The sequence below is a fragment of the Micromonas commoda genome, chromosome 3 (genome assembly GCF_000090985.2).
Source record: "Micromonas commoda chromosome 3, complete sequence".
Classification (NCBI taxonomy): Eukaryota; Viridiplantae; Chlorophyta; class Mamiellophyceae; order Mamiellales; family Mamiellaceae; genus Micromonas; species Micromonas commoda.
The window spans coordinates 297,255-320,722 of record NC_013040.1 but is presented as its reverse complement, the minus strand read 5'-3'; the positions used below and the strand labels follow the sequence as shown (position 1 = coordinate 320,722).

Sequence of the window (23,468 nt, the reverse complement as noted above, 5' to 3'; positions counted from 1 at the left end):
GCGTCGGCGCGGGGCGCGATGGGACCGTCGGCGGCGCTCGGGACGATGCGGCGAAAAACCGGCGAAAAACCGGGAGACGAACGGCCGCGGCTGGTGCGTTTTTTTTCCCTCGAGCAGTGTGGACTGCTGGATTGGCAGTATTTTTGTCTGGACGGGCGGGCGAGCAGCAGCGAGAGCAGAGGTGAGAACTTTTCGTCGTCGTGCGACTCGCATATCATAGGAGCTACTGGGCGGCTACAGCTAGAGCGTGCGCCTCTCACTGGTGCGGAAGGTTTTTTACAGCAGGTTTGCCATTGAACTGCCCGAGCCAGCCCCGCGTCACGGGCTGGCTCCCTTGGAAGGTTGGCGTGGTTTTGGTGCAGCAGGTTGGCCACGACTGCTTTTTCTCCCTTCATCCGCGAGACAGACTGAGAAGCGGAAGAATCGGGGTCGGGGCGACAGTCGTCGTTCGTCTCAATTTTGCGACGCCGGGTACAACACGCAGTGCTCGGGCCACTCGTACGCGGGCCTCAGCCCCGTCGCACCCGCCGGGTCGAGATCCATCGCCGCCCTGTACTCCGTCTCCGCTCTCGCCGTCTTCTCGTGGGTGCTCGGGTCGGTGATGGCGGGATCCCGGTACGTACCCTGCGCGGCTCGCAGCACCTCGCGCAGGGCTTTGACGTCGACGTTGACCGGCGAACCGCCCTGGACGACCCGCACGCCGTTGACCCACGCGCAGTCCAGCGCGGATCCGGCCCCCGGCGCCTGCGTCCGGCTGCCCTGCACCAGGAGGCTCAGCGGGTCGGTTCGGGGGAGCATGGAGAGGGCGGTGAGGTCCCAGGAGGACAGGTCCGCGAGCGCGCCCTCCTCCAACACCCCGCCCTTACCAACCTGCCCGGGCTTACCCTCCAGCAGGATCCCCTTGTACCCGTTCGCGGCGCCGAGCACCAAGGCGGTGTGGTGCGCGGTGGGCCAGTCGCGGTACTCCGGGGTTGCGACGCACGGCAAGATGTTGGCGAGCTTGGCCACCTCGAGCATGTCCTGGCCGTCGGAGGAGCACGCGCCGTCGGCGCCGAGGCACACGTTCATCCCGAGTCGGGCGTACTTGTGGAGCGGGGCGACGCCGCTGCCCAGGCGAAGGTTGCTGAACGGGTTGTGCACGGCGGTGGCGTCGCACTCGGCCATGATGGCAATCTCCTCGTCGTCGAGCCACACGCAGTGCCCGCAGGTGGTGCCGGGGACCTGGAGGAAGCCGGTGTCGCGCAGGTGCTTCACGGCGGAACCGCTGGGAAGGAACTGCCGCGCCATCAGCGCCTGCGCGCGGGTCTCGAGCAGGTGAATGTGCCCGCACAGCCCAAACTCTTTCCGAATCTCAGCCGCGCCCCGGAGCAGCTCGGTGCTCGCACTGTACGCGGTGACGGGTCCGACGACGATGTTGATCCCGTTTTTAGGATCGTGAAACTTTTGCGCCGCCTCGCGCCACAGCGCCAGGTTGGCCTCCGTCTTGGCCGGGTCCCTCTCGCCAACCTCCGTGCGAAACGAGCCGTGCGCTCCGAGCCCGCCGCAGTCGGGGCATCCCGGGGCGGGACCCGCCGGGCCGCAGATGGCGCCGTTCCTTCCCTGCGCGTCCCGCGCCAGTGGGACGTAGTTGACGTAGGGTTCGAGGTCGTCGCCGAGCATGGGGGCGATGTACGCGCGGATGCCGAGGGCCCGGTACGCGAAGACGGCGGCTTCGACGTCTTTGATGTCGCGGCAGAGGAGGTGGTCCATGATGGCGGTGGTGCCCGAGAGGAGGGCCTCGACGCCGCAGTGCATCGCGGAAACGGCGATGGCCGCGGCCGGGGTCTTGATCCAGGACTCCGGTCCGGCCCAGCCCTCCTCGCCGCGGGGTTCGTGGCGGATCAGCTGCAGGACCCACATCTCGAGCGGCAGGGGTTTGATGAGACCGCGCGCCCAGTGCTCGACGCTGTGCGTGTGGCCGTTGACGAAGCCCGGGACGAGCATGCGCTCCGAGCAGTCCTCTTCGATCGTGCCGGGGGGGCAGTCGACGTCCAGCGAGAGGGTCCCGCCGGGCGCGACGCGCTTCAGGACGCCGTCGGCGATAAGGACGTCGCGACGGGTGTACGTCCCGGGCTCGGAGGCGTCGTTGGGGACGAGCGCGCCGCGCAGCAGGGTCGGGGGCCCGGCGGGAGGCGCGGGAGAGGGAGAAAACTTCCCGACGGAGTTGTCAAGCGTGAGATCCATGGTTGTCGAGCCGCCGGTGAGGGCGTGCGCGCACCCACGCGCGCCAATTTGCGCCGGCGGAAGATTCCTCAACAGACGAGCACCAGACGAGCACCAACACGTGCTCGTCTGGCACGCCGGCGACCCACGGATTTGCCAAGCGTCGCCCGCACGTCATCGTCACACGAAAGTCATACGACGCAAATGCCAAATTGGAATTCGGGCTGCCCGATCCATCGGCATCCGAAAAAACAATCCATCCGAAACGCACGTGTTTTCAGCGAGAACGGCGATTCTCACTCGTGGCTTTCATGTCACCGTCGATTGATTAAAATCACACCGCGTTTGCGCCCGCCTCCTCCTTCGCCTCCTCCTTCGCCTCCTCCTCTCGCCGGATCCCCCACCTCGCCGGGAACCCCCGCATGCCCTCCTCCGTGATCTCCCTTCTCCACGCCCACCCCACCGTGTACGGAGTCAGCCCGAGGCATATCATCGCGCTCGCCAGGTTGGATTCACCGAAGTTCCCGTCGACCCCCGAACGGTGCATAGGCACCGCGAGCGGCGTGGACATGGCGCTGAGCAGCAACCCCGCGCCCGCCAGCGTGCCGTAGTGCCTGAAGCCGAAGAGTCTCCCCACGGACACGAAGTACATGCTGAACACCCACAGCCGCCCCACGTTGAAGCAGACGAAGTTGAGCCACTGGGCTTCGAGCGACAAGCCGCCCCACCCGTCGCCGCCGAAGCCGAGCATCACGAACGAAGCCGCGTAGCAACCCATCGCGAACGTCATCGTGCTTCCTCTGCCGACGACGTCGGCGGAGTACCCGGCGATGGGGGATAGGATCGTGCTGACGACCCAAACGAGCTGAAACCCCCGGGTGATCTCCCCGTCGTCGTCCCCCATGCCCTCCAGCTGGTCGCCCACGCTGATGATGAAGTAATTCGTCGGCAGGAGCATCACCGTGAACCACGCGGCGAGGAGGATGAAATCGAGGGAGAGCAGCTGCTCCCTCGCGGACTTGCCCTCGTGGGGCGCGCGTCTGGTGCCGTTCGCCGCCTTCGGGGCGTTCGCGGGCGGCACGCGCGGCGGTTCATCGTCCCGATCCTCCTTGTCGTCCTTGTCATCGTCATCCTTCGTCTTCTCGTTATTCTCGTCGCCGCCTCGCTCGCCGACGAGGTATCGAACCGACTCCCGAAACTCCCCGCCTCGCGGCATGAGCCACATTGCCGACGCCGCGAACACCACCACGGTGACGCACCACGCCGTGAGAACCCCGGCCCGCGCGTCCGCGTACGACGACGCGCTTCCTCCGTCGCTTCGCGCGACGGATTGTATAGCCTCGGCGCACGCGAGGGGTATAACCGCGGAGAGGGTGAACGCTCCGGATAAGGTGGCCGACGCGGCGCCCTGGTACTCGCCGAAGAGCATCGATATGCTCTGCATGCATAGCTGGACGCCGGCGCCGATCCCCAGCAGGAAGTAGCCGACGCAGAACATCGCGAGGGACTGCGGTGGCGACACCGCGAGGAGGACGATGCCGACGGCGACGGTGAGCATCACCCCGACGACGCAGACTCTGGTGCCGTATCGATCCCTGACGAGGCCCGTGACCATCCTGCACGCCTGCACGGACCACGCGCCGCACGCGAAGATGAGCCCGAGCTCCTTCGCCTGGCTCGGACACTCGACGTCCGCCGAGTTCGCGTCGCAACCCTCGCTGAGGACACCCTCCGCGATGAAGACGGCGCGGAAGCTCTGCCAACCGTACACCACGCCCGCCACCAGCGTCGTCATGAACAGGCCGTACGCCAGGAGCACCCATTTCGCGAGCTCCTCTCCCATCATGTTCCCCCCGCTTCGCCCTCCGTCCGTCCCAAACCCTCCGGCCCCGTCGTGAACCCGCGGGGCAGTCGCCGCGTCGCACTGAATCGGCGGCCGGGCCACGTGTTCGGAAAATGTTCGGGTCTCGGCGCGATTGATTGTTACGCGGCAGTCCGTCAGCGCGCGGGGGTGCGTCATGGCCGCCTCGCTCCTCCCCACGAGGCGATGGGCGCTCGTGATGCTCTCGTGCGTCGAGGTTCTGACGGCCACCGGCGTCATGTTCGGGTGGTCCTCGCTGAGCATCGCGCTTCGCAGGGAGGGCACGTACGCCGAGCTCTGCGACGACGATCGATCGGGATGCGACGCGCAGGCGCTGAGGCTGAACGCCGTGTACACCGCGGGCGCGTTCTGCGTGCCCCTCGGGGGGATGATATGGGGCCCGCTGATGGACGTCAAGGGCGCCAAGTGGACCAGGGCGGTGGGAATGTGCGTCTTCTCCGCGGGTTGCCTCCTGTTCGCCTTTGCCGATTCCAAAACCTTCGACGCGTACGTGCCCGCGGCGTGTCTGGTGTCCATCGGCGGCATGGCCAACTTCCTCTCGCACTTCGTCCTCGCCGAGTACTTCGCCGACGATCACTTCGGGCTGGTGCACTCCCTGATAAACTGCTCGTTCGACGCCTCCACCGTCACGTTCACGGTGCTCGAGCTCATCCACAGGGAGGGCGCGTCCACCCAGTCGCTGTTCCTGGCCATGGCGGCGCTCGGGCTGGTGTACCTCGCGCTCACGAACGAGACGGTGTGGGCCGGACACCTGTCACCGCCTTTAAAGAAGCTTAACACCAGTTCGGCGGTGGGAGGAGAGGGGAACGAAGACGGGTTGGTCGGCGCCCAATCGCCGCAGTACGGGGCGCGACTGGACGAGAGCGGTAAGCCGTTTCGACGGCAGGTGGAATCCCGCGCGTTCATCGCGCTCGCCGTCTGGGGTTTGTTCACGGTCTACCGCACGATGCTGGTGCTCGGTTCCGTCACGGAGCAGATGCTATACAACGCGGACGGGCGGGACGCGTCGCACGCCGAGAGGCTCGTGCGGGTCTTCAACTTTTTGATCCTCATCAGCGTCGCCCTCACGCCGTCTTTCGGGCGGTTCATAGACACCCACGGAATGGCCGCCGGGCTCGCGCTGGTCAACGCGCTCGGCGTGTTGACCTTCGGGCTCCTGGTGACCCGCCCCGACTGGTCCCTGTACGTCGCCTTCCTGGCCTTTGGCTGCTTCCGCGCGTGGAACTATTCGCTGATGACGGCGTACTCCATGGGGGTCTTCGGGGGCGCGTCCTTCGGCAAGGTTTACGGCATAGGCGTGGGCACGGTGTCGTGCCTGGCGGCCGCGGCGCAGTACCCAACGATGGCGATCGTCCTCGGGGGATCGAACCCGAACTTCGAGGGGTTGGACTGGGCGATGCTGGGCGTCGGCGTCGTCATGTTTGGCTTCCCGGCGTTTGTGCACTCCCGCACAGTCGAGGGTAAAGAGACCGGAGCCGCCGCCGCCGCCGCCGCCAACGCCGCGTGACGGACCGACGCCGGGCGCGTCGCGACGGAAGTATTATGAGCGAAGCTATTAGCGCGCGTAAGATTACTCGTAGTGTTGAACGACGTTTACATGGTCATTTGGGCTGGTCATTTCTCGAAGTTACTCCTGATGCGACCGAGGATGTAATCACCCGCGGTGATCGGCGGTTGCTCCGCGCACTGAATCATCGCGCTCTTATCCGCCTGCATGAAGAACGCGAGCGAGTACCTCACCGGCACCTCGCCCGTCCCTGGGTTTGGCGCCGGCATCCGCACGCGGTGCAGGTTCGACAGGAGGCGGCCGTCGGACCATCGGCTCAGCATGTCTCCGACGTTTACCGCGACGCCCCCCGGCACGGGGTCCACCGGCGCCCACTCCGTTGAATTGGTTCGAGGGTTCGCGGCGCACTCCAGCCCAAACTCGCCGGTACGCTGGAACAGCAGGGTGACGCAGCACCAGTCCGTGTGCGCGCCGGCCCTCCAGCTGCCGGGCGGTAACGCCGCGACGCGCTCCGCGGACATCGGCGGGTAGTGAAGATGCCGCAAGGTGCACTGCCCGTCCGGTCCCCACAGCGTGTGCGCGTCGGCCAGCGTGCCGCGCGCTTGCCCGGGGCACGCCCTCGGTTCCAGCAAGGTCAGGATCCTCGCCGCGAGCGCGTGAGATTTCGTCATGAACGCCCTGGTCCGCGCCTCGAAGTCCGCGGGCTTCGGGGGCCATCGCCCGGACATGGCGTCGGCTCTCGCGGTGACCTGCAGGCTCTCCTTGACGTCCGGGAGACCGGTGCTGGGCCGCACCTGCTTCATGTGCTCGAACCCGGAGTTGAGCGCGGACTCGAACGGCGACGCGGCCTCCTTCACCGCGAGGTCCTGCTCGAAGAACTCGCGCGACGCTTCGAACTGCGCGTCGATGGATTCCTCGTCGATGCCGTGCCCCACCACGGTGAAGAAGCCGACGGTGGTGGCCGCGTCCCAGAGGGCGTCGGCGACCGCCGTCTCGTCGGGGTTGGAGAGGTCGACGATCGGGACGGCGTAGGATGACGCGGCCTTATCGCCGACGCCGCTCGCTGGTGGAAAGGGCGCGGAGTCGGGGGTCGGGTCAGCCGGGGAAACGCCGGACGCGCGCGAAGAAGTTCCGGGTCGAGTCGCCCCGTGGGAAAGGAAAGGGAGGTCGCTCTCTCACCCTTGAGCGACCGCTCGAGGTCCACCTCGGAGAGCCCCGCGGAGGTATCGGCGTCGGGAGGAGACATGGCCTTCGCGTCGCGGCGGGACGAAGAGGCGCGTTCGCCGCGCGCGGAGCGGTGAACCCCGTCGCGCGAAAGGTCGCGACTTTTCGGCGAAAACCAAATCTCAGTTTTCTCCACCGGTGTTCGTCACATCCAACCTCGCGGGCCTGGCTGCGATGGGGGAAGTGACGAACCGCGCCACGACCGCGGCGATCGCCGTCGGGGCGGCCGCCGCCCTCGGCCTCTCCTACCTGGCGCACGGCTGGTACAGATCGCGCCGATCGCCCCGCGTTCTCGTGCTCGTCAGCGGCACCCTGCAGGACGGGTTCCCCCTGCGTCGCAACCTGGACGCGCCGGGGGCGCCCGCCGAGTTTGTGGGGTGGGCGCTCGTCCGAGGGGTGAAGATGTACCTCGACCCGAAGCCGCGCGGATGCCGAGAGTGGGTCGACCCGGAGAGCGGGGAGAGGCAGAGGGTGAATCCGGCGCTCGTGTGCACAGGTGGGACGCCGCCTCGTCGCCCTCCGTTGCTCGTCCCCGTCAATCGGAATAATCCACAAAACCAACACCCGACGCGGTCGAACTAACATCGCGCGTCCCGACCGCCCGTCCCATCGTCAGGCGACCCGAAGGACGCCAACGTGTACGCGTGCTACGCCGTGTCCGAGGGCGCGTGCCTCCGCGCGCTGCTGGGCGAGCCGAGGATGCTGGGAATGACCCCGGACACCGCGCTCGTCGACCTCCGCGCCGAGGAAACCTCTCGCGCGCTCGCGTCGTTCCTCGCGGGGCAGGCGAGGCGGTGGTGGGAAAATTCCACCCCCGCATTCGGCGACGTCGCGGTCACGGAACGCGGAACGCTGGACGAAGGTCGAGTCGCGATGCTCACGGTGGTGGCACACAGGGTACCCCACGGCGCCGTCCCGGTCGAGCCCGCGTACGTCAAGGACGACGGCACCAGGGTGACCTCCTTCGCGCCGTGTCTGAAGCGCTTCGGCGGCGGGTTCGAGTTGGGAACGAGGGCGCACGAGCTCGGGCTGGAGGAGGCGATTCGGAAGTGGCAGCGAAGGATGGACCCAGGGGACGGAACCCGCGGTGACTCGCTGTACGGGGCGGCGCCGGAGACGTTCAGGATGAACTACGCCGTCACCGCCGGGGAGGTGGCGCGGACTTTCTCGTCAAAGAGGGTGGCGGCGTGAGGTGGATTTTTTGGCCACCGCCCCGCCTCCGAGGACGAGGAACGCGATGAGAGTTTGGAATCGCGTCGCATCACATCGGAATAAAGGAATCGCGTCGCCGCCGCCTCCCACCACGCGCGCGTCTCACTCCTTCTTCGTCGCGCCGCGGAGGATGTCCTGCGACGTGTCGACGACCGCCTCGCGTCCGTCTACCAAGTCGTCGAGCTCGGAGAAATCCGGCAACTTTGTCTCCGTCGCTTTTCCTCGCCGGACCACCACCCGGTCATGGTGAGGCCTCGCGAGCAGCTCGCTGAACCTCCTCGCGCCGGGAAACAGCACCAGGTCCGCGGGCTCTCCCACCGCGATGACGCCGCCGCCCACGCCCATCGCGTCGGCGGCGGCGGCGGTGACCAGATCCGCCCACGCCCCCTCGCTCGGCGCCGTGTCGAGGTGACCCATCGCCACCGCTTCCCGCCACACCTGCAGCGGATCGTAATCCCCGTAGGGGTGCCACCAGTCGCGGACGTTATCGCTCGCCGCCGCCACGGGCACGTTCGCCGCGCGGAGCTCCTGGAGCAAGGTGAGCCCTCGCCACAGCGGCGTGCGGGGTTCGTCGCGCGCCACGAGCTTCCCGATGGGCGGCGCCGTGCCCCGCCGGTCCTGCAAACCGAGGTTGGTGAACGGGTTGCACACCACGTGCACGGGCGCGAGCTTCGCGAGCCTGGCGACCACCTCCGCCTGAACCTCCGTCGTTTGTAGCGCCAGCGACGTGACGTGCCCGAGCACCACGGACCCGTCGTACCCGCGTTCGCGCGCGCGTTCGAGGGCGCCGCACAGCACGCGAACGCCGCAACAATCCGGGTTGTTGTTTTCGTCGATGTGGAGGTCGACGTCGAGCCCGTGCTTCAACGCGAGCGCGAAGAGCGCGTCCAGGTGCTTGTCCGTCGCGCCCGGTTCGCCGTGGCTCACGTCGCCGCAGTACGCGCCGAGGACGACGCCGGCGTGCGACGCCGCGTCCTCCGCGTGCCTCGCCGCCATCTCCGGCGCATCCGCGTACAGCGGCAGGTAGAGGTTCGCCACGCCCTGCAACACGATCCCGCGCGATTCGTACTCGGCGCGCTTGGCGTCGAAGACGTCGTATATCCTTTGCCTCATGGCAGCGTCCGGTGCGTTGGTGCCGTCGAGGTGGGTGCGCACGGCGCGCGTGCCGTGGTGGAGGCACGAGCGCAGCGCGAAGTCCATCCGCCTCTCGACGTCGCCCGGCTCGATCCAGCGCGGCTGATCGGTGACCTCGCACGCCAGCGCGTCGTTGATGCTGCCCGACGGGTTGCGGCACCGCGGGACCGCGTGCGTTTTGCACAGGTGCGTGTGCGCGTCGACGAACGCGGGCCACAGCATGGAGCCCCGGGCGTCCAGCCGGCCCGTGCCCGGCAGGGGCGTCGGGTCGTGGATGGCCACGCCGGTTATCGTGCCGCCGGCGAGGGTCACGTCGCAGGACACCGCGCCCTCCGCGTCGGCGGCGGCTCGCAGGGACTCGTCGGTGAGGCATGCGAGTGGGACGGTCACGCGCCGAAGCACGAGCGTCTCCTCGCCCCCCTTGAGGGCATCGACGGCGGCCTTCCTGGGAAGCATCCGCGAAGTTGGATTGTGTTGCACAGTTGTTACGCCCCGCCCGGTCTCGCGTTGACAAAAATGGCGCGTGACAGTTCCGTCGTTTCGCGCGAGGAAACGCCATTGGATAAGCCTCGTCTTTCGTTCATTTTCAAACCGAATTTCGTGTCCGAAACTGAAACACGTGTCCTTTGACCCGAAAAGCCCGACGCTTCGGCGCGAGCGGGGTCGGAGAGAGCGCGCGAAGCAACTGCCGCCGAAATCTGAAATCTCCGCCCGAACAAAACTGTGCGTTTGCGTTTGGTACTGCCGCTCGGTGGTACAGGCCACGTGTTTCGTCTTCATCAGTCCGTGACACGACGAGCGGCGCGCCGCGGGGGCGATGACCACATCGACGCATGTCTGCGCGGCGTTGATCGCGGGGTGCGCGGCGGGATGGTGCCTGCGAGAGCTCTGGCTGAGGGACGCCGCGCGACGCGAAGCTGAGGTGCGCCCCGCGGTGGTCCGGCGCCGATCAGAATCAGAATCTCGCCCGTGACGAAATCTCACTGACGACTGCGACCCCTCCTCCTTCCTCTCCAGGCGATGGTTCGACGGGGCGTCGAGGCTGCGAAGCCCGAGGCGCTCATCGCCGAGGCGCAGGTGGCGTGTTTCCACGACCGCGAGTTCCCCGTGAGCTCTTCCGACACGGCGCTGGTCCTCATCGACATGCAGACCGACTTCCTCAGCAAAGACGGACGGCTCGGGAAGAACTACAGCGACCCGCGCGTCAAGCAGCTCGCCGCGACGGAGGCCAAGGTGGCGACGCTCCTCGCCGCGGCTCGCCGCGCGGGAATGACCGTCGCGCACAGTCGCTCCCACAGGTACGGCGCCGACGTCAGGCGCGATCTTTGCGTCCCGACGATCGACCCGACCTACGACCTCGTCGATTCGTGCCGCCCGCTCCCGGGCGAGATTGTCGTCGACAAGTGGACCTTCGGCGCGTTCGCGAGCACCGACCTGGAGACGCAGCTGAGGCGAAGGGGCGTGCGCCGGATCCTCCTGGCCGGCATCCTCACCAATGTGTGCATCATGGCCACGGCGGTGCAGGCGGTGGACAGGTTCTTCAGGGTCTGTCTCGTCGAAGACGCGTGCGGGGCGTTTGACGCGAGGTGGCACCAACACGCGGTGGAGCTCATAAACGGACCGCAGACGCTGAAGGAGAACCATCACAACTCCGTCGGGCTGTACTTCGGGGAGGTGGCGAAGCTGAGCGACGTGGAGACCGCGCTGGCCAAGTGCGGCGGTGGCGCGGCGGTGTGAATCGTCGACGTAATCGACGACGACGGCCACCCCGAGAACGACGACGACGCCGCGAGTGACGAGTGATTGCATTGAGTGATTGTATTGCGAACCAGCGCCGGCGCGTCAACGCGGCCGAGTTGAACGCGGCGCCCGTCGCACGCGACGCTCAACACTCGACCGAGTCGTACGTCTTGATAAGAATCCAGATGAATAAATTATGATAAATCGATCGACTAAGATTACGCCAGTCTTCACTTCATCGCCGCGACGACGTCCGCGGCCGACGCCGTCCACCCGACGATGCCGTTTTGCGCCGTGATCATCGCCAGCGTGGCTGCTTTAAACTCCGGGAAGTAGCTCTCCGTGGCGTCCTCCACGAGGAGGCACTCGTACCCGCGGTCGTTAGCCTCCCGCATCGTCGTCTGCACGCACACCTCGGTGGTGACCCCGGTGAAGAGGAGCGATTTCACCCCGAGTGACTCGAGGCGCGTATGCAGGTCGGTGCCGAAAAACGCCCCCTTCCCGGGCTTGCGGATCACCACCTCGCCCTCCGCCGCGGCGAGCTCGGGGACGAGGGCGTTGCCCGGCTCCCCCGCGACGAGCACCCTGCTGCCTTCGATACCCCCAACGACAATCTCGCCGATCGCCGGGCAACGCGCCTTCTTCGCGGGCGGGCAATCGGAGAGGTCCGGAGCGTGCGCCTCGAGCGTGTGAATCACCGGCATCCCGGCTTTGCGCGCCGCGGCGAGCACGCGCGACGCCGCGGGTATCGCCCGGCGAAGTGACGTGACGTCGTTGCCGAGGCTCGCGCCGAACCCGCCGTCGTCGCAAAAGTCCCGCTGCCAGTCGACCATCACCAGCGCGCACTCGCCGACGCGCCACGCGAACGGATACGGCTTTGCGCTCGCAACCTCGCCGGCGGCGTGGCTCGACTTGAGCCCGGCGGTCATCGTCGTCCGAACGAGGGCGGAGGCGTCGGGTACCCGAGGGAGGGCGTCGAGCGCGGCGCACACCGCGTCGCACGTCGCCGTGGCGCCGAACACGCCGTGCTGCATGTGGACCATCTTGATCGCCGCGGCGTGGTTACCGGCGTCGGTGGCGCCGCATCCGTCCTCGAGCAGGAGGCACTCGTACCCGCGGTCGTTGGCCTCGCGCATGGTGGTGTGGACGCAGACGTCGGTGGTGATGCCCCCGAGGATGATGCGTTTGATCCCGCGCGAGCGCAGGATGAGGTCCAGGTCCGTCGCGCAGAAGGATCCCTTCCCCGGCTTGTCCACGACGTCCTCGGCGCTCAGCGGGTAGAGCTCGGGGATGATGTCCCAGCCGGGCTCGCCCCGTACGAGGATCCGGCCGCACGGCCCGGGGTCGCCGATGCCCGCGCCCGCCTGCATCGACCTCCACCGCTTGTTGTCGGGGAGGTCCGCCAGGGAAGGACGGTGGCCCTCGCGCGTGTGTATCACCCGGACCCCCGCGGCGCGAGCGGCGGCGAGGACCGAGCGGAGCGGCTCGATGGGTGCTCGGGTCAGCGACACGTCGTAGCCCATCTGCGCGACGTATCCGCCGAGGCCGCAGAAGTCGGTCTGCATGTCGATGAGTACGAGCGCGACGTCGTCGGCGGCGAGGGAGCCGTCGTAGGGCCACGCGTACGGCTTGGCGGAAGCGACGCGCGACATCCGCTCGGATGGATCAATCTTTTTGCGCTCGCTGGAAGGACCGACGCTTCGTTCGCGGCGGGCGGAGAGGAGGTCCCGCTCACTTGGCCTTCTTGTCGGCCGCGATTTTCCTCGACGTGGCCGAGCGCTTGAAGTGCCAGGAGATGAGCTTGGACGCGGCGGCGAAGGCTAGGAACTTGGCCGCGCCGGTCTGGACGAGTCTGTCGTAGTACTCCTGGCCTTTCCCAATCGGATCGGCAAGCACGCCAGCGACGATCTGCTTGCCGCTCTCAAGGTGCGCGACGAGATCCTCGAGCGATAACTGCGAGAGGTGAAAGGCGACGTAGCAGATGACGAGGAGAAAGGCGGTCTCCTTTCTCATGAAGACGAGGCAGGCGACGCGTCACTCGCGCGCGCACGTTTGCCCTTGTTCGAGCTCTGTCGTTTCGGTCGGGGGATACGAAGATTGATGAGGTCCAGCGAAACGGAAGCCAGCCCGAAAAATTGGTTGTTGAGTTGTGACTCTTCGGGTTCTCGTGAGTCACCTTTTCCACGAAAGGTCGCGGGATTTGCTGAATTGACCAATCACAGCGCGTTTCGAGTGACAACCAGGCCGATTTCGCGCGCGAAAAGCTGTGGAAGCCACGAGTTGACATAACCGAAAAGCCGTGCGAATTGACCAGTTCACGTCGCGCGGATTACGCTCACGACGAGACACCATGCCTGTCGGCACAGGAATTAAGAGGGAAAAGGTCCCTCTCCAGCAGGTTCTGCTGCAGCTCTCCCCGTTTTACTGGCAGGGAGACGCGTCATGGGCCTGGAACTTCAAGGTTCCGCTCTGGACCGGTGAGTGAGAATCGCGATTTCTCCCGTCTCGAACCCGCAAAATTGATGACGTTTCACGGCGCCCGAAGACGCGCCGCGGCGCGCCCGCCGATTCCTCCCTCGCGTCTTTCGATCCATATCTGAATCAACACGTACCGACTGACGACGTTTCCTCGGTCCGATCGCAGGTTCCGGCGAGATGGAGGCTTTCTGCGAGCTCTTCTTCGATAACCTCGCCACCCTTCTCGGCGTGACCGGCGCCGCGATGGACGTTGGAAGGATTGGTGGCATAAACAGCTACAGTGACGCAACGGACCTTTACAAAGCGACCGTCACTGGCGAATGGACGAGGATCTACTACGATTGGAACATCCCCGCCTGCGGCCTGGCCCTCCTCTTCGGCAACGTCTGGTTCGCGTGGCTCGCCACGCGCCTGGCGACCAAGGAGAACCGCCTCGACGTCACCGCTCAGCCTTACGGCATGAACACCACCGTGATCTACATCACCATCTACGCCATCTCCCTGCCCGCTATCCAAGCCGGCTTTACCAAGTTCAACCCCGGCACCGGCGCGTCGGATGCGGACTCCATCGCCATGGGCAAGAAGGCGGCCGAGTTCGGCTGGAAGGTGTCTGTCGCCACGAACTTCATCATTGGCTTCATGGAAATTCTCGGTTGCTTCCTCGGTGACCTCATCCGCAACACCGTCCCCACCGCCGCGGTTTACGTTCCTCTCGCGGGCGTCGGCTTCGTCTGGCTCGCGTTCTCCCCCATGCTCACCATCGCTAAGGCTCCCATGATGTGCCTCCTGCCGTTCATGGTGGTCGTCTTCGGTTTCTTCGGCAACGTCCGCTACCCCGTGTACGGAAAAGTGACCTTCCCCATTGCGCTCATGGCCATCCTGCTGTCCGTCATCTTTGGCTGGGCCGGCGCGTGCAAGCGCAGCACCGAGGTCATCGGTGGTGCTTACGGCGATGTTTCCGTTTCCGACTTCTACAACGGATTCAGGGCCATTCAGGGAACCGGTGCGTCCGGGACGTGCCAGGGCACCGACGGCAACGCCGCCAAGGCTGCCTGGAAAACCTACGCCTTCAAGGGTGACATTTTCGGTGGCTTCGGCAGTGGTCTCGCCGGCCTCAGCGAGTCCTCGCTGATGGAGGATTTCGCCGCACCCGCGCTTCTCTTCGGTATGATCGGTTTCCTCGGCACCATGACCTGCGTCGAGTCCGCCGAGGCGGCCGGCGACGCGTACCCCATGTCCGAGATCATGATTGTCGACGGCATCGGCACATGCATGGCGGCCCTCGCCGGCGGCATGTTCGGTACCACCGTATACATTGGCCACCCCGTGCACAAGGCGCTCGGCGCCAAGATCGGCTACTCCATCGCCAACGGCGTCCTCTACTTCATCTTCCTCTCCACCGGCCTGTTCGCGTGCCTCTACAACGTCATTCCGGAGTGCGCCAACGGTGCCATCCTGGTCTTTGTCGGTCTGCTCCTCGCCCGCCAGGGCTTTGAGGAGACCCCGGAGCGCCACTACCCCTGCCTCTTGCTCGGTCTCATGCCGTTCATCTGCAACTGGGCCTGGCTCGAGTCCGACGGCGCCGCCAGCAAGAACATGGGCGTTCTCTCGCTCGGACCCTCCGGCGGCATCGTCCAGGGTATCATCCTCGCCGCGCTCACCGCGTGGGCCATCGACCGCAAGTTCGAGGAGGTCACCGTCTTCTCCATCATCGTCGCGTTCTTCTCCCTCTTCGGCATCGCGTTCTCCCACAATGATCTCGTCTACAGTTACGGCGTGTGGGGCGCCGAGCACCAGACCCTCAAGGTGTACGCCGACGGCTCCGGCGTCGACAAGGACACCGGAACACCCGAGGAGGCCTTCAACGGCTGGCGTTGGTGCGTGGCCTTCTTCATGGTTGCCTTCTTCGCCGCCTGCCACATCCCCTTCCAGAAGGGCAACAAGTACACCAAGTTCGAGGCGATCCCCCCCCGCATCGAAGATGACGCGGAGGACCCTTACGATTACTCCGTGCACGCCGCCAAGGCGGCGGAGATCCCCAAGTAATCATCACCGCTCGACGGCGAGGTGAAGTTCAGAATAATGTCTCACAACGTTGAGGCTGCCATTTTTTTCGACTCCGCAAACAGAAGGACTGTTGTACATAGCCCAAAAGTCCCACCCTTCGCGCCAGGAGCGCGCGCCGCTCGCCGCGTCCCATGTTGTAATGGAGATTAAAGCTGTTGTTCAAATCGAATCGCCTCGAATGAAAAGAAAAAAATCTCACTCGTCACAGCGGAACCGCCGCGGCAAAGACGTTCATCGGGTCGACCCGCCGCTTCAGCTCCCTCAGCCGCGCCGCGTTGACCTCGCCAAACGCGAGCTTCACCTCCTCCTCCGCGTCAGCCCCCGACCGTCGGAACCTGTCGATGTCCACCGCGTAGCACCCCACCCCGCATCCCCTGAGCGACTCGAAGGCGTCGTCGGCCCAAGCCTCCGCCGTCGTCCGCGCGCGCGAACTCGGGTCCGTCCACAGCGCGATGATCACCACGCTCCACTCCCACTGACGATGCGGAAACGAGAGATCGTCGTCGGCGGGGGCGTCGTCGTCGTCCGCGGGCCTCCCGCCCCGCCGCACCGCGCCTCCCGCGTGCTGCATCATGACGAGCGAGTCGTCGGTGGGCGCGGCGGCGGCGGCGGCGGCGACGGCGGCGGCGCCGATCTCGCCGAGCTCATCCACAAACCACTGGCGCACGTAGGAGAACATCCCGGGAGTCGCCTGGGACGGCGTCCCGTCGTCCCCGGGTGCCGACTCGTCGTCCCCGGGTGCCGACTCGTCGTCCAACTCGTCATCCGGAAGCATGCTGTGGTAGGGAACGTCGCAGTACCTCGAACGCGTCACGTGCCGGGGCGTCAACTCGAGGCTCGCGACTACGTCGGCGGGGACGTCGCCGCCGTCCGTCGCGCAGGGAAACACGCCGATCCTGACCCCGCCGCCGCCGCCGCCCGCCGCTCGGGTCACGCACACGTCCACCTGCGTCGCCTCGGGAAGCGCGCGGGCGATCGTTTCGATTCGTCGTAGGCGCGCGGCGGCGTCGGGGGCGTCGGCGAAGGTCGGGTAGATCCGTCGGCCGTGGGAGACGGTGGGCGCGATGGGCGCGGCTCTGAGCGTGACGCTGGTGACGACGCCGAGCGCGGCGGCGGCGCCGCGACATCCCCACCACATGTCCCTCGCGAGCCCGTCCATGTGCGTGCCCTCGCCCAGGACGTGGATTTCGCCGTCGGCGGTGACGACTCGCATGGCGACGACGCTGTGGACGGAGAGCCCCCGGGCGCGCGCGAGGCGTCCGATGCCTCCCGCCAGGATCGATCCCACGCCGACGCCCGCGAAGACTCCGGTGGGCACCGCGAGGCCGTGATTTTGCGCGGCCTCGTTCATCGCCCCGAGGAGCGCGCCCGGGGCGATCGTCACCGTCCCCGCCGCCGGGTCGCACGACACGGAAGCCATCCGGCCGAAGTGGATGAGGACCGCGCCGTGGCGCACGCACAGCTCGGAGTGCCCTCCGCCGCACAGCGTGAGGGGCACGCCGTCGCCCCCGTCCGGGGACCCGTCCACCCTCCCTCCCTCGGGCCAGAGACCGCGCTCGATCCCCGCGGTGACGAAGCGAACCGCCAGCACGACGTCGCTCTCGCGCGCGGGCTGGAGCGCCACCGGAGGTCGCCTTCGCTCGTGGAGGCACGCGTAATTGGCCGCGCCCGCGGAGAGCAGGCACGCGTCGTATCCGGGCGTGTTTGGGAGGTGAACGCCGCCCTCGGGGCTGAAACCCCCGAGATGCGACGCGACGAGGTCTTCGAGGGCTCCCATCGAACGCGAGCGCGGCGGGTCGCCCGCGCCTGGGGCCGGGGACGCGTTGAAGTGCGGGTCGTGAGAATCATAAATCGCGTTGTTACCGAGAGTGAACAAAATAACACGAGGACCCTTGTAGTTCTCCCCGGTCGTCACGCGCGTGCCGCCCCTTCCAGCAGCGGCCTCTCGTCGCTTCCCACGATTCCGCGCGCTTTCCCCGCGGACATGCACGACGGCATCCACGAGCTGGGAGTGCGGGGTTTAGCGGTCGGTCCGCGCTTGCCGACGACCGTCATCATCAACGCGTCGAGCGCGAGCGCCATGGATTTGTCACCCACGTCCCTCGCCTTGTCGACGGGGTAGTGACCCATGTTATCGCGGTGCGTGAGCTGCCAGGGCGCGGCAGCGAGGAGATCCTGCACGAGCGCCGGCGCGTTGGGCGAGCCGCTCGCCGCCAGGTCGTGGAGCGGGCTCGCCTGGTTGCCGGAGAGCTTGACCCTGGCCCCGAGCGCGAGGAGGTGGCGCACCGCGTCGGCCCGGCCCCGTCCCGCTGCCCAGTGGAGAGCGGTCCTGCCGACGAAGTCCCCCTTGTTCAGAAGCCGTTCCCTGTCTTTCGCGGCGTCGAGCGCGGCGTCGATGCCCTCGACGTCGTCGTTGCCGGCAGCCTCGCGCACCCAGCGCTCGGGTTTACCCCGTTTAGGGCGAGCGTAACTCATGGCGCGCGCGTGTCGAGCCCGCCTGCGACTCCAAATGGAACAAAAGACGCGGTCGTCAGAGATCTTCCTCCCGTCTCTCGCGGCTGGTTCGAAGGGTCCGAACCGCAGGAGGACGTGGGAGGAAAAACCGTTATTTTTTGAGACTTGAATTACCACACTCGACGCGAAAGATGTACATGCATTTAGTTAAGCCCCTTCGTAATATGGGTTTGGAAATTTCTTCCAATCGTGCGCCATTTGCGCAGTCTCTCCTCGACCCCGCTGGCAGCCGTCACGCCCCCTCCAGCAGCGGCCTGGTGACGCTGCTACCGGGCGAGTCGAGGCTGATCGTCGCGACGGACAGGCACGAAGGCAGGAACGAGTGCGTGTGGCGACTCATCATCGCGCGCTCCGCGCCGGTGACCATCATGGCGGCGGACTCGAGCGCGCGAACCATCTGGCGCTGCCCCGCGCTTTTCGCCCTGTCCACAGGCATGGCGCCGGTGTTGTCCTTGTACGTGAGCTGCCAGGGCGCGGCCTCCACGAGTTCCTGCACGAGCGTCGGCGCGGCAGCCGCGCCGCTCTCCGCGAGGTCGTGGAGCGGGGTGTGGTGCATGCCGGAGATCTTGACCCTGGCCCCGAGAGCGAGGAGGTGGCGCACCGCATCGACCCGGCCCCGTCCCGCCGCCCAGTGGAGAGCGGTCCTGCCCATAATATCGCCCTTGTTCAAAGCTTCGTCCTTGTTGCTCGCCGCGTCGAGCGCGGCGTCGATGCCCTCGACGTCGTCGTTTCCGGCAGCCTCGCGCACCCAGCGCGAGGGTTTGCCTCTCTTGTGGGGGATGTACCTCATGGCGCGCGCGCTCCCGTGTGCAACAGGCGCATCGGAGAGGAGATGAAAAGGTATCGAAAAGAAGATTTTTCGTCGTCTATAATCCGAAAAGCTAACTGAAAACTCATACGCGGTCGAAAGCCGTTTCCACAAGGAATCGGTTTCTCTCGTGATGTCACGCATCACGTGATGGGTTTTTCCGCGTCAGCGTCCAGGCATTGGCGCGAAGCGCGCCTCGCGCGTGCAAGAAAGGAACAACGTCTCGGCTCGCCTGCGCCAAGTTTGCCCTCTCTCTCTCCCTCCCTACAGCGTGGTCCCTCCGTACGCGTGCTCCACCGGCGTGGGAGGCTTCATCCCGCTGACCCAGTCGCTCGCGTGCGTGGGTAGCAGGCCCATGCTGTTCAGCTTGTACAGCGCCATCGCGAGCCCGGCGAGCTGGATGGCGCAAAACAGCGCCCGCGGGCCCGTCACGTCCGTGCTCGCATCCGCGTACGGCTCGAAGATCTTACCGCTCGACGCTATGGCCTTGATGGGCTGGAACAGGCCGTTACCCACGACCATCATGGAGAAGATCTGCACGCCGCTCCCGGCCATGTACATCATGAACCCCGTCATCCCGATCGCCTGCACCTGCGACATGGCAAACTGGTACGCCTTCTGCTGGCGCGCCGCGGAAGTCAGCGCGCCGCCGGGCGCGACGACGCCGCCCTTGGGCGCGTCCGCCTTGCCCTTCGCGGGGGCATCGACGTCCTGCTCGCGTATGAGATGATCGGTGGGGTGAGGAGTCGTTTCGGTTGACGGGCGCGGCGAATGAACGCGGTTGAAGTCAAACCTAGCCGGACTCGAGGTTTTGATCTACGGAGGGAGGGTGCGGGGGGCGCGGGATGGGCGGGGGCGGGACGCACCCCGAGCTCTCGCAGCGACGCGTACCCCGGTGGGTTCACCGGTGCGTTGTTCCCGGACGTGCTCGCGTCGGCGAAATCTAGTCGCCACTTCGCGTCCATGGCTCCCGTCTCACGCTACGCGATCGGGGCGATGAAAATTGGGGAAGCTCCGCGGAACCGCGCCGAGATCGAGGTCGCGCCTCGTTGCCCGGAGCCGACGCTCGGGGATCGGGGTCGATCGCTTGGTCTCGCGGCGTGCTCTCGCACGTTCCGACGGGGCGAGCGGGCTGCGCTGGCTCGATCGTGCTCCCGGCGCGCCGAAGTTTGCGGGGCACCACGACGGATGAGATCGTTTTCCAGCTGGCTCCCGCTCTCTCGCGCACGGCTCGATGGGACGAAAACGAGACGAGTCGGGGCGAGGCGCGTTAGTTTCGTTTGTACACGCGCAGTTGGTCCTACGTTTGATGCATGCTAATACGGCGAGCGAACCGCCTCCGCGAGCCGGGGCAGACGGCGAGCGAGCGACACAGCTGTCGTCGACCGTTCACCACCTCTCGAACACAGCTGTCGTATACCGGTCACCACCTCTCAAACGGAGCGCCGGGCGTCGACGGCACCAACGCCGCCGCCGCCTCCAACTCGGCCACCTCGGCCTCATCGAGCCTCCACCCGAGGCAACCGACGACAGCCTCCGCCTGCCTGGCGTCCTTCGCGCCCGGGATGGGCACCGTGCCCTTGGTCATGCAGTAGTTCACCGCGATCTGCGCGGGGGTGACGCCGCCGTGGTTGCGCCCGATCTCCCTCATCAGGTCGACGAGCGCATCCGCGGACGCCAGCTTTTCCTCGCTGAGGATCCTCGCCCTCGGTCCCGTCGCCTTGACTCCCTCGCCGAGCGGGCTGGCGGCGGAGTACTTACCCGTGAGCAGCCCCTGCGCCATCGGAGAGTAGGCCACCGGGGTGACGCCGCATTCGACACACGCGTCAATGACGCCGGTGTCCGTCTCTGGCGCTCGGTACGCCAAAGAGTACTGGATCTGGTTGGACGCGAACGGCACGCCGCGTTCCTTAAACTTCTTCGCCGCGCGTTTGACGCGCTCGGCGTTGAAGTTTGAGACGCCCACCGCGCGGCACAGGCCTCGCTCGTAGCACAGGCAGAGGCCCTCGAGGAACGCGTCGTTGCACGCCTCGGTGACGCCCGGAAGTCCAAACGCGGGCCAGTGCTGCATGTAGAGCGCCACCTTCCTGACGCCCATGCGGGCCATGGACGCCCTGAGCGCGTTGGGGACGTCCTCGGCGCGGAAGCGGAAGGGGATCGGCGCGAACTTGGTGGCGAGGAGCGGCGGTGCGAGCGTGGCGTCCGCGGCTGTGTCCCTCATGAACTCGCGGATGAGCTCCTCCGACTTGCCGAAGCCGTACACCTCGGCGGTGTCGATGAAGTCGACGCCTCCCGCGAGTAGCGTCATGTAGGCGTCGAGGTTCTTGGCGCGGTCGCCCTCCCAGTCGGAGCCCCAGTAGCCGCTGCGGTCGCCCCACGCCCACGCGCCCGCGCCGGTGGCCGCGACGGAGAGGTCGCTCGTGCCGAGCGTCACTCGATCCGTGGCGGTCCTGAACGTGTTGCCGACGCCCGCGGCGGGGGTCGTCGCGGCGGCGTCCGTGGAGGCGCGAGCGGCCACCGCGGCGCGACGAGGCGCGGCGCGCGAACGCGATACGCCGACGGGCGCGACGGAGGAGGAGAGGACGGTGGCGGGCTTCATGTTCGTCGGGAAGTGCGACGCGTCATGCGAAAGGCTAACTTTTTATCGGCGACGTGTCTCGCTCTCGTGAATGCGTGGCCAAAAAACGCCAAAAAGTGGGCACCCGTGTCTGTCAGTGCGTGTCGACGAACAGCTCGGGATCTGCCGAGGACCTCGCCGGCGGAGTCTCGAACCTCTCCTCCTCCTCGTCATCGTCATCGACGTCCGCGCCCTCCTTCGCACCCCCTTCGAGCCGCCTCCTTCGCTCCGCCATCGCCTCGTTTGCCACGCGGTGGCACCACGATTTCACCGCGCCCGACGCCAGCGCCGCCGTGCTCGTCCACACCGCCGCGCGCACGACCCGCGTCGCCACCCTGCACGGACCGCGCGGCGCGATCGCGTGCGCCGCCTCGGCGGCGAGGACGACGAGCGACGCGCCGAGCAGGTCCGCGCCCGCGTCGTCGTCCCAGGCGACGCCTTCGACGCCTCCGATGGTTTTGCATCGATGGATTTGCCGTCGGAGCCCACGGTTTATCACCCCGGACGCTTCGTCGTCGAGAGCGGATCCCGTCGCCGTCACCGCCGGGTAGCTCTCGCGTTCGTCCTTGCCCGAACGACGCCCCGGTCCGAGCACGCGGGCCGCGAGGGCGGTGATCACGTCGACGCACGGCTCCAAACCCGCGGCGAAGGAGCTCCAATGACGGGATCCGCGAGTGCTCTCGACGGCGCTCTCGACGGCGCTCTTTCGCCGAGCCTCCTCCGCCAGCTGTGCCGCCTCCATCCGCTCCAACCGCGCCAGCGTCTCGACGCGAACGCTCTCCACCGCGGCCGCGGTCTCGGCGCGCAGGGCGTTCACGCTGGAGTCCACGTGCGCGATGGCTTCGAGGGTCGCCTCGCCGACGGCTTCACCCGTGCCATCGCCGATGCTCGCGATTGTCTCGGCGATTTCAACGCGAAGCCGACCCAGCTCCTCCTCGAGGCGTCGCACGTTCACCGCCTCCGACGCCGCCACCGCCTCGTCCACCACGCGGTCCAGGCGATCGGCGAGTCGGAACATCAGGCGCTCCAGCCGCGGCAGCCGCGTTCTCCACGCGTCGTCGAGCTCCTCCCGCATCTGACCCTGCGCCTCGGTCAACGCGCCGTCCTCGCGTTCGAGCGCGACGTGGCTCTCGCGAAGGGCGTCGATCGCGGCCCTGCACTCGTCCACGTCCGCGCGCAGGGCACCCAGCGCCGCTCGCGGCGTCACCGCCTCCGCCAACGCCGCCTCCACGGATCCCAGCAGCCGCCCGACGATGCGTGGATCGTCGTTTGACCGAGTCGCTAACGAGCGCGGGTCGTCAGCCGGCGGCCGCGCCGTGGTATCGGCGGCGGCGGACCCGCGCGTCTCGGTGAGCCCGTCGCCGTCGTCGTTGTCCCTGCCGAAAACGTCGTCGTCGTCCCTGCCGAAAACGTCTGTTCCGTCTTCGAGAACACGCGCCCGGCGCCTCCGTTGACTCCCCCCGGCGTCGTCTAGGTCCGTCGGGGTGGTCGGTTCGCGGCCCAGCGGCGAGGAACGCGCGGTCGTCGTCGCCGTCGCGCCGACCTCGATCCGACCCGACGGGGACGTGATCAGGCTCGGAGACGTGCCCCGGGTGCGGACGGCGGCGGCGGCGGCGGCGTCGCGCCGCTGCTGCTCGTGGGGCGGGAGCGTGAACGACGGGTGAACCTTCCGAGGGGTCATGCCCGGGATGCCCGTGCCCGGCGGCGCGTTCTCGTCCGGCGATGGCGGAGACGACGCGCGGCTGGTGGTATCCATCGTCCGCGGGCTGTCCGAGGGCGTCGCCGGGGGATCGTGCTCGTCACCGTCGCCCGCGCCGTCGCCCATGGCCGCGAGCCGCTCCCTGAACTTGGTCAGCTGCAGCAGCGCGGCGCGGTCCTCGGTCGTCGCCTGCCGCGTCGCCTCCGGGGTGAGATCGTCGAGAAACGAGTCCAGGCCGCGGCCGAGGCTCACCCCGGGACTGCGCGGATTCCGCCTCGCGGCGGAACCCGCGTCCGATACCTCCCGTGACGGCGTCTCCATAGAGCTGGCGCCCCGAGGTTTGAAATCATCGGACCTCACCGCTGCTCTCCTGGGAAACGCGTG

At 67.1% G+C, this 23,468-nt stretch overlaps 16 protein-coding genes across 16 annotated transcripts; 4 read left to right on the top strand and 12 right to left on the bottom strand.

The window, feature by feature from the left end:
- Positions 1–453: 453 nt before the first annotated feature.
- On the bottom strand, positions 454–2,223 carry MICPUN_56739 (metal dependent hydrolase; the record flags this gene model as incomplete). The annotated part of the gene is made up of 1 exon (XM_002500368.1): positions 454–2,223. One exon carries the CDS (start codon positions 2,221–2,223, stop codon positions 454–456), a length of 1,770 nt encoding a protein of 589 aa, XP_002500414.1.
- Positions 2,224–2,536: 313 nt separating this feature from the next.
- On the bottom strand, positions 2,537–4,048 carry MICPUN_56738 (major facilitator superfamily; the record flags this gene model as incomplete). The annotated part of the gene is made up of 1 exon (XM_002500367.1): positions 2,537–4,048. The coding sequence occupies one exon, from the start codon at positions 4,046–4,048 to the stop codon at positions 2,537–2,539; it is 1,512 nt and encodes a 503-aa protein (XP_002500413.1).
- A 172-nt stretch (positions 4,049–4,220) lies between these two features.
- Positions 4,221–5,591, top strand: MICPUN_56737 (major facilitator superfamily; the record flags this gene model as incomplete). The annotated part of the gene is made up of 1 exon (XM_002500802.1): positions 4,221–5,591. The coding sequence occupies one exon, from the start codon at positions 4,221–4,223 to the stop codon at positions 5,589–5,591; it is 1,371 nt and encodes a 456-aa protein (XP_002500848.1).
- Positions 5,592–5,698: 107 nt separating this feature from the next.
- MICPUN_56736 (dioxygenase) lies at positions 5,699–6,837 on the bottom strand (the record flags this gene model as incomplete). The annotated part of the gene is made up of 2 exons (XM_002500366.1): positions 5,699–6,654; positions 6,771–6,837. 2 exons carry the CDS (start codon positions 6,835–6,837, stop codon positions 5,699–5,701), a joined length of 1,023 nt encoding a protein of 340 aa, XP_002500412.1.
- A 152-nt stretch (positions 6,838–6,989) lies between these two features.
- On the top strand, positions 6,990–8,006 carry MICPUN_56735 (hypothetical protein; the record flags this gene model as incomplete). The annotated part of the gene is made up of 2 exons (XM_002500801.1): positions 6,990–7,311; positions 7,432–8,006. 2 exons carry the CDS (start codon positions 6,990–6,992, stop codon positions 8,004–8,006), a joined length of 897 nt encoding a protein of 298 aa, XP_002500847.1.
- Positions 8,007–8,129: 123 nt separating this feature from the next.
- On the bottom strand, positions 8,130–9,941 carry MICPUN_56734 (cytosine deaminase/metal dependent hydrolase; the record flags this gene model as incomplete). The annotated part of the gene is made up of 1 exon (XM_002500365.1): positions 8,130–9,941. The coding sequence occupies one exon, from the start codon at positions 9,939–9,941 to the stop codon at positions 8,130–8,132; it is 1,812 nt and encodes a 603-aa protein (XP_002500411.1).
- A 240-nt stretch (positions 9,942–10,181) lies between these two features.
- On the top strand, positions 10,182–10,898 carry MICPUN_56733 (cysteine hydrolase; the record flags this gene model as incomplete). The annotated part of the gene is made up of 1 exon (XM_002500800.1): positions 10,182–10,898. The coding sequence occupies one exon, from the start codon at positions 10,182–10,184 to the stop codon at positions 10,896–10,898; it is 717 nt and encodes a 238-aa protein (XP_002500846.1).
- Positions 10,899–11,131: 233 nt separating this feature from the next.
- On the bottom strand, positions 11,132–12,553 carry MICPUN_56732 (cysteine hydrolase; the record flags this gene model as incomplete). The annotated part of the gene is made up of 1 exon (XM_002500364.1): positions 11,132–12,553. One exon carries the CDS (start codon positions 12,551–12,553, stop codon positions 11,132–11,134), a length of 1,422 nt encoding a protein of 473 aa, XP_002500410.1.
- A 79-nt stretch (positions 12,554–12,632) lies between these two features.
- Positions 12,633–12,914, bottom strand: MICPUN_56731 (predicted protein; the record flags this gene model as incomplete). The annotated part of the gene is made up of 1 exon (XM_002500363.1): positions 12,633–12,914. The coding sequence occupies one exon, from the start codon at positions 12,912–12,914 to the stop codon at positions 12,633–12,635; it is 282 nt and encodes a 93-aa protein (XP_002500409.1).
- A 337-nt stretch (positions 12,915–13,251) lies between these two features.
- Positions 13,252–15,610, top strand: MICPUN_56730 (xanthine/uracil/vitamin C permease; the record flags this gene model as incomplete). Its single annotated transcript, XM_002500799.1, has 2 exons — positions 13,252–13,378; positions 13,546–15,610. The coding sequence occupies 2 exons, from the start codon at positions 13,252–13,254 to the stop codon at positions 15,423–15,425; spliced, it is 2,007 nt and encodes a 668-aa protein (XP_002500845.1). The 3' UTR covers positions 15,426–15,610.
- Positions 15,611–15,648: 38 nt separating this feature from the next.
- On the bottom strand, positions 15,649–17,223 carry MICPUN_56729 (predicted protein; the record flags this gene model as incomplete). Its single annotated transcript, XM_002500362.1, has 1 exon — positions 15,649–17,223. One exon carries the CDS (start codon positions 17,221–17,223, stop codon positions 15,649–15,651), a length of 1,575 nt encoding a protein of 524 aa, XP_002500408.1.
- A 134-nt stretch (positions 17,224–17,357) lies between these two features.
- MICPUN_56728 (predicted protein) lies at positions 17,358–17,921 on the bottom strand (the record flags this gene model as incomplete). Its single annotated transcript, XM_002500361.1, has 1 exon — positions 17,358–17,921. One exon carries the CDS (start codon positions 17,919–17,921, stop codon positions 17,358–17,360), a length of 564 nt encoding a protein of 187 aa, XP_002500407.1.
- Positions 17,922–18,192: 271 nt separating this feature from the next.
- MICPUN_99323 (predicted protein) lies at positions 18,193–18,750 on the bottom strand (the record flags this gene model as incomplete). Its single annotated transcript, XM_002500360.1, has 1 exon — positions 18,193–18,750. One exon carries the CDS (start codon positions 18,748–18,750, stop codon positions 18,193–18,195), a length of 558 nt encoding a protein of 185 aa, XP_002500406.1.
- Positions 18,751–18,806: 56 nt separating this feature from the next.
- On the bottom strand, positions 18,807–19,919 carry MICPUN_105248 (hypothetical protein). Its single transcript, XM_002500359.1, has 2 exons — positions 19,635–19,919; positions 18,807–19,479 (listed from the first exon to the last, which is right to left on the bottom strand). Exons 1-2 carry the CDS (start codon positions 19,731–19,733, stop codon positions 19,033–19,035), a joined length of 546 nt encoding a protein of 181 aa, XP_002500405.1. The 5' UTR covers positions 19,734–19,919; the 3' UTR covers positions 18,807–19,032.
- Positions 19,920–20,191: 272 nt separating this feature from the next.
- Positions 20,192–21,367, bottom strand: MICPUN_56725 (aryl-alcohol dehydrogenase related protein; the record flags this gene model as incomplete). The annotated part of the gene is made up of 1 exon (XM_002500358.1): positions 20,192–21,367. The coding sequence occupies one exon, from the start codon at positions 21,365–21,367 to the stop codon at positions 20,192–20,194; it is 1,176 nt and encodes a 391-aa protein (XP_002500404.1).
- A 112-nt stretch (positions 21,368–21,479) lies between these two features.
- MICPUN_56724 (predicted protein) lies at positions 21,480–23,405 on the bottom strand (the record flags this gene model as incomplete). The annotated part of the gene is made up of 1 exon (XM_002500357.1): positions 21,480–23,405. The coding sequence occupies one exon, from the start codon at positions 23,403–23,405 to the stop codon at positions 21,480–21,482; it is 1,926 nt and encodes a 641-aa protein (XP_002500403.1).
- Positions 23,406–23,468: the final 63 nt, after the last annotated feature.